At 48.2% G+C, this 13192-nt stretch overlaps 1 protein-coding gene across 2 annotated transcripts in view; it reads right to left on the reverse strand.

Annotated features, from left to right (window-relative positions):
- The window catches only part of GGT5 (gamma-glutamyltransferase 5), an 83699-nt gene that overhangs the window by 60282 nt on the left and 10225 nt on the right, over positions 1–13192 (reverse strand). For both annotated transcript variants that reach the window (XM_083148209.1, XM_083148218.1), the window contains 2 exons: positions 1847–1977; positions 1656–1751 (listed from right to left, as the gene is read on the reverse strand). In XM_083148209.1, the coding sequence (XP_083004335.1) occupies positions 1656–1751; positions 1847–1977 (227 nt within the window). The remainder of the gene's footprint in view (positions 1–1655; positions 1752–1846; positions 1978–13192) is intronic.

Raw genomic sequence — 13192 nt, forward strand, 5'->3', positions numbered from 1 at the left:
CGGGGGACGTCTCCTCAGCTGCCGGACACGACCCGGATCACGTGATGAGCATGTGACCGGGTGCCGTTGCCCGGCAACGCGACAGACGCGGCTAAGGGGCTTATGTGGGTGCCGCTGCCATTATCGATGGTACGACAATCGGCGACTATCCTCTGACATCACCACTATCATCATGTGTGATTTCAATATTGCCCCGATCCACACTAAGGTACCTTCTTTAACGACTATTTATGTTTATTATGTTTGTTACCTGATACTATTTTTGTCCACATTAAATACTGTTTACTTCCCGTTCATGTGACCCTACCAAACGGAGAAAAGGGATTCTAATATTCTCCAATTATCGATTATATGTATCAAAACTATATATCTGAGCACACTGCCTCTTATACAAATAGAATTGTTTTATGTGATATTTGTACACGGTTCTCTTACATATAAGATATTTTAAGTTGCAATTAGGTCACAGGTGAATGGTTTAGACAATTACCACTCAGGTATATAACTGAACACTGAGCTCACAGTAGAACACTTGCTCCTGATGAAGCCGGAGGTGCATATTCCGGGAAAACGCTTTCAGCTTATCTAACAAATCAGCCATATTTATGGAAAAAGCTTTCTAAAAAGAAATACGCAAAGTATCCCTGAGAAATTGTTTTATGAGTGTGCACAATAACTTTTTAAGTCTAAAACGATTCACCTATTCTTTTTTATTATACTGAAATTTAAATAAAATTGTATTATTATTTTAGAGAACCGTGTTGTTTTAGTTTTTGGCACAGCCAGCGCTGGCACACATTTCTTTTTCTCCCTCGATATATTAGGGCTTGACAACCCGTTGCCATCAGCTGTTGATAGCGCACCACACATTATTTATCTATTTTTGCACTGTGTCAGGGTAAGTTGTCGAGTGCCAGGCGGGACTCGGGGCACCTCTCAGGGCCGGAGCCTACCAGGCTGTGCTGATAGCCCTGAGGGCTGATGGCCCTGCATACAAGATGGCTTCAATGATGAGAGGAGAATCCTGAATTCCATACTGGAGGAAACCAGCAGTCAATGCAGTGACTGATAGAGAGATTCAGCATTAATAGGAAGTCAGGGAGCAAGCATGTGACTCCCTCCATTCCTATCCTCTGACATCACCACTATCATCATGTGTGATTTCAATATTGCTATTGATAGTCCAAAATCTGCTAATCACACCTCCAAACTACTCTCTCTAACCTCCTCTCCCAATGAACTGATTCCTATACTCATCAGGAGGGCCTCTGCCTTGATCATGTGTTCACCAGACTATGATCAGTTTTTGAATACACTAATGCTATGTACACACGGGTAAATAGTCAAAATCGCATCGGGATCACATGCAGATCGTACAGGTTTTTTACCTTGCGATCCCGATGCGCGCTCCCGTGACAGCACAAATCGAAACCCAGATAGACAGGGCAGCAATGACTATATAGTGCAAATCTAATGCAGATAGCATGAATTGTATGTAAACAGTACAGAGATAGCAAAGATTGTATAGCACTCGAATCTTGACACTTGTTCAATTCACATGCAAAATAAGACCCAGCTAATTGACGACCTGGTGGTAAGTCATAAACACAACCTAAAAGCATATATGTTGCTTTCCCATGGACTATTACTCTTACCTGTTTTCAACTCATAAGGGTTGGAACACTGTTTTGTTAAATCTTGGGGAGATCTGCTAGGCACCGTCTCTCGAGCGTTTATGACCTCCATTTCTCCTTTTTAACAGGGAAACATCAAAAGGATTTAGAAGCAAGTCCTGTACATACATCATACATGTGCTGCTGACAGATTATTCAACAAAAACACCTACCTGTAGATGCATTATAGATGGTAAAAATGACACCTCCTCCAAGACCCATGCTCTGTGGGTGGATCACTGAGGTACAAATCAATGCAGCAATGGCACCATCCACAGGAGAGCCCCCTTGCTTCAGAATGTCCCTGAGAGACAGAATTGTTTTATAAATTGTGGAGGCCAGAGAGATAAGAGGATGGGTGGTAGTGCTAGGAATCTGTTCTGGGTATATGTCCCTCCCCCCCACCCCCAGCCTGGTGAACACCATTACTACAACAGTTTTTTGCTCCTGCTCAATAGTGAGTATTTGTTAATAAACACAGAATTATAGAGGTGACTTGTTGCATTTCCTGCTGGGTTGTGGCTTTTACTGTACGTATGAGCCCCATCCTGATTTGGGGACCTGCAGTGTTGGAAGGTATTGCCAAGGTAATAACGGAGTTACTGATATAAACTCCACACAGACATAGGCATTCATCCACACTCACCCCACTTATCTAAGAAATAAAGACGCGTACAACTGAATGGGCTTAAAGGGGACGGCTTATTTATTTTGAGCAGGGGCGGCCTATTTGAATCTAACTAAAATTTATGTCCCTGCTCTAACTAAGGTGGCGGGCAAAGAACGGCATGCAAAATAAACAACATTGCTGGAAAATAACAAAGTAATAAAAATAACAAACTCCGGATCTAAGGGCCAATTGCCCTTAATTGCCAAGGACCGGCCACCTGCCAGCGTCCAAGACAACGGCTCAATTATGAAGCGGACTTTTCAAAAGGGGCCAATTGCCCTTAAGGCCAGGGGGTTGACCTTCTGCTTCTGCCCCTGACCTCGCAAATAGCACTAAGGCAGAGCTCACCACTCTGCCCGAGTCATCAAAAAATTGGGCCACCTGCCCTAACTACAAATGTCCGCCAGAATTTACGCTATCCGAAGTAGATGATCGTTAAGGTCCAGATGTGGGCCCACCTGGGTCGGTGATGCCCAGATCCCGACATCAACCAGCATCTAAGTGTAAATACAGCTCTAATTTAATTACCGTTCTTTCCGCCAACCAAAATAAGCCGACAACAACTAAAGGAATAATGCAAACGACTTCTCAACAACTAATTCTGACTAATAAATGGGGCGGGCGGGAGGGCAACGTTTCCTGAAGCAAGAGGCAGAATCTTCTGGAACCAAGAACATCACCCCATCAATCTCCACCTCTGACCTCAACCAGCCTATCCTGAACCGTCATTCAAATCAGCCAACCCGTCAATCAAGACAAGCCGAACCCTCAAGCCCAGATCAAGTGTGTGAGCTAAGGATTCCTGCCAATAGCCAGGTGAGTTTATGCTGTTTTCGGCCAGACAAGCTGGCTTCTACAGTCTTAAACTCCACACAGACATAGGCATTCATCCACACTCACCCCACTTATCTAAGAAATAAAGACGCGTACAACTGAATGGGCTTAAAGGGGACGGCTTATTTATTTTGAGCAGGGGCGGCCTATTTGAATCTAACTAAAATTTATGTCCCTGCTCTAACTAAGGTGGCGGGCAAAGAACGGCATGCAAAATAAACAACATTGCTGGAAAATAACAAAGTAATAAAAATAACAAACTCCGGATCTAAGGGCCAATTGCCCTTAATTGCCAAGGACCGGCCACCTGCCAGCGTCCAAGACAACGGCTCAATTATGAAGCGGACTTTTCAAAAGGGGCCAATTGCCCTTAAGGCCAGGGGGTTGACCTTCTGCTTCTGCCCCTGACCTCGCAAATAGCACTAAGGCAGAGCTCACCACTCTGCCCGAGTCATCAAAAAATTGGGCCACCTGCCCTAACTACAAATGTCCGCCAGAATTTACGCTATCCGAAGTAGATGATCGTTAAGGTCCAGATGTGGGCCCACCTGGGTCGGTGATGCCCAGATCCCGACATCAACCAGCATCTAAGTGTAAATACAGCTCTAATTTAATTACCGTTCTTTCCGCCATATCAGTTCAGCTTGAACTGACCCGCCACCAACCTAATTTCGAATACTCCCTCAGCTAAACCTCTAAACTTCTCAATGCGTCTATTAAATTCTGGAAAAACAAGTCCATCCCGACTAAAGAGAGATGCACCCCATCCGGCCTGTACAGGGTCTCGTTTCTAAAGGATATGGCCTCGTGCCTGACGACCACTCCGCCCTCTGTTGCTATAGCCCTGCCGACTACGGAATTGATCCGCCTACGTACCAAATCGATGGCGCCCGGATTGAGTGCATCTCTCCAAACCCTCCTAGGTATAATCTCTGACCAGAAGAAACGGCAAAATCTCCATTCTCTGATCAGGTCCAGCAATAAATTCCGAATCTCAAATCGAATATTGAGACCGGAATTATGCGTGAGGTCGTTGCCCCCCAAGTGGATGATGACAAACATTGGGTAACCAAACGCCCTAACTGACTCATCCAAGAGACCCCTCAACGCGGACCACCTCATACCTCTATGCCCCAGCCAACGGATAAATCGCGTCTCAGGGAAACGTTCCGTATCCGTGGTGACCTGGGACAAGGACAACCAATAAATAAATGAATGTCCCACCATCCAAATCATATTGGTGTCCAAGCGTTGACCTGTAAGTTGAAATGATATATACCGTTAGAAAATTTGAAATAATGGCAAACATCTGGCAACATTTTAAAGGGGGGCCCGGGAGATTCCCTTAAAGGTGATTTTGCAGTTCTATATTAAATTGTTGATAACTACTAGGAATGTGATTTAGGTGATCTATTTAAGACTAATTTGATTATTGACCCACTTGAATTATGTATAATCCCTACCCGTTGTACCCTATTCTACGGGGTGGGGGGGGGGGTCACCCGATTTGACTTGAGGCAAAAAACACAAATCTTCCACCAGTTGGCTAGAGCCTAATTTAAGACTGGTGATAACACAAAAAATTCCTCAAGGCCCCTCAAACACTAAAGCGTGTTTGGGCGAGCGGCTACTCCTCAAATGGGCTCACTGGATTATGTCGGCCTGATGTATCGCTTAAATGCACCAGACCGCCATCTTCCGAGTGCTCGTATGTCGACCTGAGACCAACCCGCCGCAGCGGCTGCCGAAGCGGCGCCGATACGAAAAGAGTGTGTCCCAAAGTCGGCTGGAGAAAGACCCTGATGCAATATACAGCGCCTGAAAACCGACCTGAACTGGAAGTTAGTAAGTGGGGATCCGTCGATGTGCATCAGCCAGGCCCCGGGCAATTGAGGCCGCAACTCCACGTAAGCCAGAGCCGCCGCCACCGGACAAATCCGGCGGTCGCTACTCCGACCCAAATGGACCCACTGCCCCCTGCCCGCTACGTCGGTCTTTGAGCGCTGAATCTTGCACCATAAACCGTCGTGGTGCACGTCGACGTGGCCGAACAGCATAGGCGAGGGAGATGCCCTGGTTGCGGACACCAACTCGCCTACTCTGAACGCCCCATGGAACGCCATGGCAAAGGCCAACCTGAAAAGTCGAACCTCGTAATCGTTTGAGCAAATCACTCTTAGGGACCTCGAGATTCGACGCAACAGGCTGGCATCAATCGGCCGTCGCCTGTCGGGCAAAACCGGCCTGGCTCTGGCCCATCCCTTTAGCATCCTGGAAAGCAAGAAAGACTTGGTGATGTCTCTCTTCCCACCAAGACGCAAAAAGAATGATATGCCTGCCAGAGAGCGTCCAACAAAACTTCTGGACTTACCCTCCGTGTACAGGCTCCATACATAGGCATTAATAAGACGCTTATAGCTCTTACCTGTGCCACCCTGTTCCAGCAAGAACTCGCTCCAGCGCTCCCATGAGGCCAGATAAGCTCTAAATGTTGCTGGCGCTAGCGACCGCAGGGCCAGCTCCTCTACCCCTCCAGAGGCACCTGCCATAAAAAAGATGGACATTGTTCACCATACTTCTGGGCTAGCGGCACAAGTTGCCTGAATCTTCCCCATTCGAAACGGGACAATGCATCTGCTACTTCATTAAGTACGCCAGGGACGTGCTTGGCTCGCAACGTAATATTGTTCGCCAAGCACATCAACACTATCCGTGCTAGAATGCGCAAAACTGGGAGAGAGGTTGACCTTAGTTGTGTAATGGATTGGACCACCCCTAAGTTATCACACCAAAAGACAACCTCCCTGTTTCCCAATTCTGCGCCCCAGAGCTCTAAGGCGACCATTATTGGAAATATTTCCAATAATAGCATATTCTTGGTCATGCCGTCTCGTGCCCAAGATTCGGGCCAAGCCTCTGCGCACCAACGTCCCGCATAAAATGCGCCGAATCCGGAAGATCCTGCTGCATCCGTATATAATTCCAACTCCGCATTTGCAACGGCCGGAGCTTGCCATATGCATATGCCGTTGAAATTATCCAGAAACATTTCCCACACTTTCAGATCCCTCTTCATTTCTGAAGATAGACGTAGAAAATGGTGGGGTTTGCGAATCCCGACGGTCGCTCGCTGCAGCTTTCTACAAAATATTTTGCCCATGGGTATTACTCTACATGCGAAATTAAACAGGCCCAATAAAGATTGAGCCTGTCTAAGTGTTAACTTAGCAGCCGCGATGGCATAAGTTATTTCGTCATGTAACCGGTGCACTTTATCTAGTGGAAGTTTACACAGACCTCGCTCGGAATCAATTTCAATTCCGAGGTACACCAAATCAGTAGTAGGTCCCTCGGTTTTTTCCCCTGCCACGGGAACCCCGAAATCCCTAAATAACTCAAGCGCTGCTTCTAGTAAACTAAGGCACAGGTCAGAATTTGGAGGACCCACTAAAAGAAAGTCGTCCAAATAATGAGTAATGCTGTCAACTCCCGACACTTCCTGCAGGCACCACTGCAAAAATGTGCTGAAGCGCTCAAAATAAGCGCATGAAATGGAGCAACCCATGGGCAAACATTTATCTATGTAAAAGCCCCCATTTAATTTAAATCCCATGTACCGAAATGCGTTCTTATGCAAAGGTAATAGTCTCAAAGCTGATTCAACATCCAATTTGCACATGAGGGCGCCAGGACCAACTTTTTTAATGATGCCTATAGCATCCTCAAATAAACAATAATTAACTGTGCATAATTCATCATCGATGGCGTCATTGACAGACGACCCTCTAGGACAAGAAAGATGCTGAATCAGCCTGAACTTTCCCTTAACTTTTTTGGGAACCACCCCAATAGGGGACAAAAATTAGTCCCTCAACTGGTGGTGTTGCAAACGGGCCTGCCATTCGACCTAGTTTTACCTCGGCTTCAACTTTTTGTGATATTATGTCAGGGTGTTCCATGGCAGAGCGTAAGTTTCCCTTACTACCCGTACTAATTGGAGCGGAAACAGGTAATTGAAAACCCTCTGAAAATCCGGACTGCAAAAATATTGCTCCATCTCTGTCCGGATAGCGTTCCAGCCATGGTAACATCCTGACCAATACAATTGGAGTTGGGGCTCTATCCAACGACAGGTGCCGCTGGACCGCGGCTTTGTTTCGTCGTGGACTGACCCCCAACTCCCCCACCAGTTGGAGGTTTTGTGCAATCCTTGATTGCGTGTTGACCTCCGCATCTGATACAAAGGTGCCGAAAACGACACCGGTTACCTAGGTTGCATTGCCCATTATTAAATGAGTAGCACCTACCATGGCCATGTTTCGTTTTACTTCCCTTATTAATATTATTGTAAGGCCTGCTCCCATACTGCCTTACCCACCCCTTATTCTCAGGAGCCCTAATAGGTGTAGCCGATTCGGCGACTTCGCCGTATAATTCTACGTCTTTCTTACCAAAATCGTACACCTCCCGGCCATGCTGTTTCCTCCTAAACTCTTCGTCATAGACCCGCCAACCGGGACCGACGTAAGAGGTGTAGAGTTTATGAATAAGGAACTGGTATCTCACCAGGTTCACATATTCATCTGGATGTGTCTCTAAATAACAGGCCGCAAAAATTAGTATGCCTCTTACCCAGTTGTTATAAGTGCGAAATGCATCCTCGCTAGCGGGTCCTTTCTTCCTTGCGGCTAGAAGGGCCCGCCTATCCTTGCTTGTTAAAGCAAAGATATCTACATAGCGCCCTTTTCTGATCCTATCTCTAGCCCTAGGGCGCAAACCCCGCTTAACAGCGGTGTTCGCGCACTGCACTGCATCAGACTCAACCGATACATTGGAGGACCCGGAGCTATGGGACCTATATTCCCTACGCCTCTTCCGCCTTCGTCTCCTCACGACGCCGTCCGAAGATGACTTATCTTCGGAAGATGTCGATGCCAATGAGGAATCAGAGGTTTCATTTCTGCGCCGTCTCTTACGAGACTTTGCAGATCTTTTCTGCTTAGCTTTCTTCTCTACCGATGAATCCTCTGACCCCCCACTGCTGGACCCTGCATTATCATCCTCAGTCCAATCAGGATCATTCGTGGACTCACCCGTATCAGATGACGTTGTCCTCCTTCTTCTACGATCACTTCCTCCACGACTTGAAGAATGTCCTTCCATGGCTCGCTCGGCGGAATCCTGACCTGTCAATAGAGGTTCGTTAACAACCCCCATCACGGTTGGGACATTCGGCGATACCCTTTCAGCAGAGGAAATGACATTCCCCCCTCGCGCCGCAGTAATAGTCGGAGCTATTGCTTTGGCTATGAGGTCGGATACTGACCCCAAAGTTGTCGGAGGGTCAGTTTCCCTCTGCCCACCTGTCCCGGTGGTTAACAGAGGAGCCACTGCCGACACCACCGCTGCGCATATAGATGTAAGCACCGATGTGTCTAATGACACGGTGTTACTTTCTGTGTTTCTCCCTGCAACCGCGTCCGCATATGAGCGTCCCGGTTGCGTTCTGGCCCCTTGTGGCGCCATATCGGTCTCCCTTGCCTTCTCCGCGACCAACCTTCTCCTCGCTGTACGTCTAGATCTGGCGTTAGATTTTCTAACTCCTTCTACCGGATTCATTCCTGAATCACTTTGCAGGTCCCCTTCACTAACCCCACCTTCTCCGTTTGACCCAGCAAAGGTGGCTTGCTCTTGCATACCGGATTCACTGCTCTGCGAATCCACTTCGTCTGATTCGCCGCATGAGGATACGGATTCGGCCGAATCCTCACTATTATCCCGCCATGTAGCTACGGCCGACTTAAACATTTCAAATTCGGCATGAGTTAACTTATATCTCATGTCCTCTATAAATTTCCCCCTGGGGTTGCCATTATAAGTAATGCCACTAGATGGCGCTGTTGCTACATTGCCATTTTTTCCTTTACTATGGGACCTCCTGCTATTCTCCCTTTCTCCAGCAGAGGGCGCTCCAGGCATAGAAGTGCCTGCAACACCCTCCTGACTGCGGTTGGTATCACCCCTGCGGCCATTTCTTTTCATCCTACCATTAATCCCACTACCTCCAGCGCTTATAGGCACTGTGCTCCCATTTTTATTCTGATGTGGGCGCGCAGCGGTCCTCTGACCGCTGCGCTGTGCCCTTTGTTTTACACTAGTCCTCCCTTTAGTTGATGCGGCAGCGACAGGCCTAGCGCCTGCGCTCCGCTTATTAACCCGGCTGGCTACAACTACAGGAGGGACGGACGCCGGGTCTGACGCCAGCGTCCCCGCCGCTCTCCCCTTCTTTCCTGCCTTCACAGGCCGGCTCCCAGCACGGAGCCCAGCCCCTACAGCGTCCCCTGACGCGGCGGATGCTTCAGGCCTAGCGCCTGAGCTCCGCCGCGTGACGCAGCGGTGCCCAGTGGGGACGGGTGCCGGCTCATCCCCGCCAGCCGCTCGCACCCTCCCCCGTGACTGGCGTGAGCGGGCTGCCGGAGGGATTCCTGAGCCTCCGGCAGCACCGCCACGCCGCCCTGACCTGCACTGCACACTCCTATTTACCTCCGGAGCGGGCGGTCCCGCCTGCGCTCCGACAGCCCTCCGTCTGGGAGAAGGGGATAGTCCCCTCTCACCACCTCTGGACGGAGGCCTGGCTCTGGGCCTGTTAGCTTGCCCTGTCTCACCTAGCGCAGCGTATCTAGCGGGAGCCCCCGCAGTGCGCTTAGGCCTAGGTGACATGTTAGGTTAGATATAGACAAAGGGGAGAATTTTAAAGTGGTGAATATAGTTTAGCAGTGATAGTATAGATAACTGGGGTGAAAGAGAAAAGAAATGTAGAGAGAATATAGAAAGATTAGGAGAGAAATAAAAATGAAATATAGAATATCAGTAACAGATATTAATAATAATGTCTTTGTACTCAACAGTCCTCCTCAACGTTTCCTGAAGCAAGAGGCAGAATCTTCTGGAACCAAGAACATCACCCCATCAATCTCCACCTCTGACCTCAACCAGCCTATCCTGAACCGTCATTCAAATCAGCCAACCCGTCAATCAAGACAAGCCGAACCCTCAAGCCCAGATCAAGTGTGTGAGCTAAGGATTCCTGCCAATAGCCAGGTGAGTTTATGCTGTTTTCGGCCAGACAAGCTGGCTTCTACAGTCTTTCTCACTACAGAAATTATCCATCATCTTGATGAGTTCACTGGTACGTAAGATGTTGCCAGGACGTAAGCACTCAAACTACTGTATAGCAACTATTCTCAAACAATGGGAGAGCACAGGAGTTAACTAAGATGGATTACTAGGACCAGGGGACAATATGGATAAGCAGCAGACGTGATGGTAAATCAGATGGTATGGTGCAGAATGCAACCCAGGATGTCACTGACAGACAGATGGTAAAACTTTGGGAATAACAACCAGGAGATTACTTGACCAGGCAGGACTCACATAGTGACCTGCAGTCGGACAGAGTATCCATGGCAATACTGGACCAATCACTCCTAAGGTGCCCATACACTAGTAAGATTTATCTGCAGATCTGGCTGGTTGGAACAAAAACATGGTTATGGATGAGTGACAGTTTGTCAGTTTTCCAGCATTTCCAAGCAAATGGTCAACTGTCATTTGCTCTCATCCATAACCATGTTTTTGTTCCATCCAGACAGATCTGCAGATAAATCTGCGTGTGTATGGCCACCTCTAGCCCTGGGGAGGCAGGTTATAAATGACAAAATAACCAGAAGGTGAAGCGCTGCACGTAGCAGAACTTCTGGGGTAGCTAGGCAACCAGGAACATGGAAGTGTCCTGGTTGCCTAGCAGCAGGCAGCACCCATCGGCCACTGCGCATAGCCAATGTGATGTCCCGGTTGCTAGGAGACAGCCAGGATTTTTGCCAGGAAGCAGCTGCAGCCCAATTAGGAGTGAGAGCCACAGCGTGGCTTCTAAAGGGGCATACATACATTGCAATTTCAGGATATTTTCTTAGCGATCTGTCCAGATCACTTAGAAATGAAGCACAGATCACCCCATAGCCATGCGTTGTCCCGCCAATTCAGATCTTGTGTGCATGCTGTAAAAATCTAGTTTGATCGCTTAGCATGTAAGTACAAATCGCAATTTGTGTACAGAATGAGCGATAGCGATCGACTATGATAAAGTTCTACTATTTAAAGTAACCACCTACTAATGCTTCACTTTGTTACCCGGGGGGGGGGGGGGGTTATGGATCATTAATTGGACAGTGTATAGGTCAACAGTCAAAAGGACGACATGACAAAGGTCAACTCGCCTTGCACACTAATATATTCTCCCTCTATGCCCACTGGGAAGGTAAAGTTTAAAAAAATCATGAAAAACGCATGTGAACCTTTTGGCAGTGTCCCCCTAATGCACGATGACCTTTTTCATGTGTCCATTTTTTAACTGTTTTTGTCTGTAGACCTAGACACTGTCGACCTAATGACCTCATACCCCCACAGTGGCTGGAGACAATAATCAGCAACTTACATGGCCACCACTGCGTAATCTTTCATGCTGCAATGCCATATAAGGGAAATATTGGGCATTACACAATTGATGTGGACTGCACATGTAATTATGTCATATGTACATGTTTAATATCCGATGCAGCTGGCTGTGTCACTGGAACAATGCCTGTTCCCTGTACCACCAAGGGTGCTTGGCACTAAGGCTAGAGCAACATTGTTTTGAAAATAATTAGAAATGTTAGGGAAATGTTTTACTGTTTTTAATGTGACATTAAGTGCACTATTACAGCATACCTCCCAACTTTCTGAAGTTTGGAATAGGGACACTCGCGCGGCACGCCCGAAAAGGGGGCGTGACATATGCAAATGAGGGCAAGGCTTATGCAAATTAGGGACTGGGGGGGAGAAATTTGAGATTGGGGGGGACTCCCAACTGCCCCCCCCCCCCCGCAGCGGGACACTGCCGGCCGTGGGAGGGACGCGGGAACGTCTCCAAAAATCAGGACGGCCCGTGTTTAGCGGGACAGTTGGGAGGTATGTTACAGTTGTAACATTGTAGAAATGCATTTATTAATGTATGACGTGATGACGTCACACGCATAACGGAGAAGCTGAAGCAGGAAAGAGGAAGAGAGACCAGCAGACACTGCTGTTTCCCTTGGCTCCGACACATCCCAGGCTGCCCTAGCCCGCCCATCCACCCGCCCGTCCTGTACACAGTAGCCGATAGCCGGCTCTGTGTACAGTCAATTGAATCAGTGGGGAGATTTGTCATTTCTGCCATAGCCACACCCGCACTGCAGATGGCTCGCCTCCGGTGCTCAGTCAGTGGGCAGTGGCAGGCAATAGCAAGTCAGTGCAACGAGCGGGTGCCGGTGCCCACACAGACCCCGCTGCTGCTTGCTCCCCCAAGCGGCAGCTGGGGCTGCCTCACAGTACGCCACTGAATAAATACCACACTTGCTTACTACTACTACTACTTACTACTGTCAGAGTAGCACTAAACACTTCTCTGTTCTCAGAATATTCTGGGTTACCAGCAGCTACCCAGTACAGACTGGTGCATAGTGAGGGACTAGTGGGAATTATCTGACACCAACCAGGAGGTATTGCACCTGTGTATTCACATATGCCCAGAAGTGTAAGCGATTTTATGTGTTGGTGTAGGAGCCTGGTGGTGGCAGTAAGTTCCCCAGACCCACTGCATTTGGAGTAGCAGTGGTGAAGTAGTTCCAGTCAGGTTACTCAAGGATGAAAATCTGTTATCGCCTGGCTGAGCTAGGTTATCTGCTCATTCCCTCCAAGTTAAATGAAGGTTGGATTACTATTGCCATCAGGGATGGGGGACTGCAGGGACTGGAGTACCGAGCCCAGACAGGGAGGGGGCCCCACCCTGGCTGACTCCTATCGATGATACCAGGAGAGCTGCACAAGGCTGAGCAACAACAGCATGCTGATGCATAGGGAGGACTTTCTAAAACAAACCTGCCCTGCATATCGGTCCTCTGTGAATTGTTCCTGCAGATCCGAAACGCTCCAC

Source organism: Crinia signifera, chromosome 1 (genome assembly GCF_055691185.1).
Source record: "Crinia signifera chromosome 1, ASM5569118v1, whole genome shotgun sequence".
Classification (NCBI taxonomy): Eukaryota; Metazoa; Chordata; class Amphibia; order Anura; family Myobatrachidae; genus Crinia; species Crinia signifera.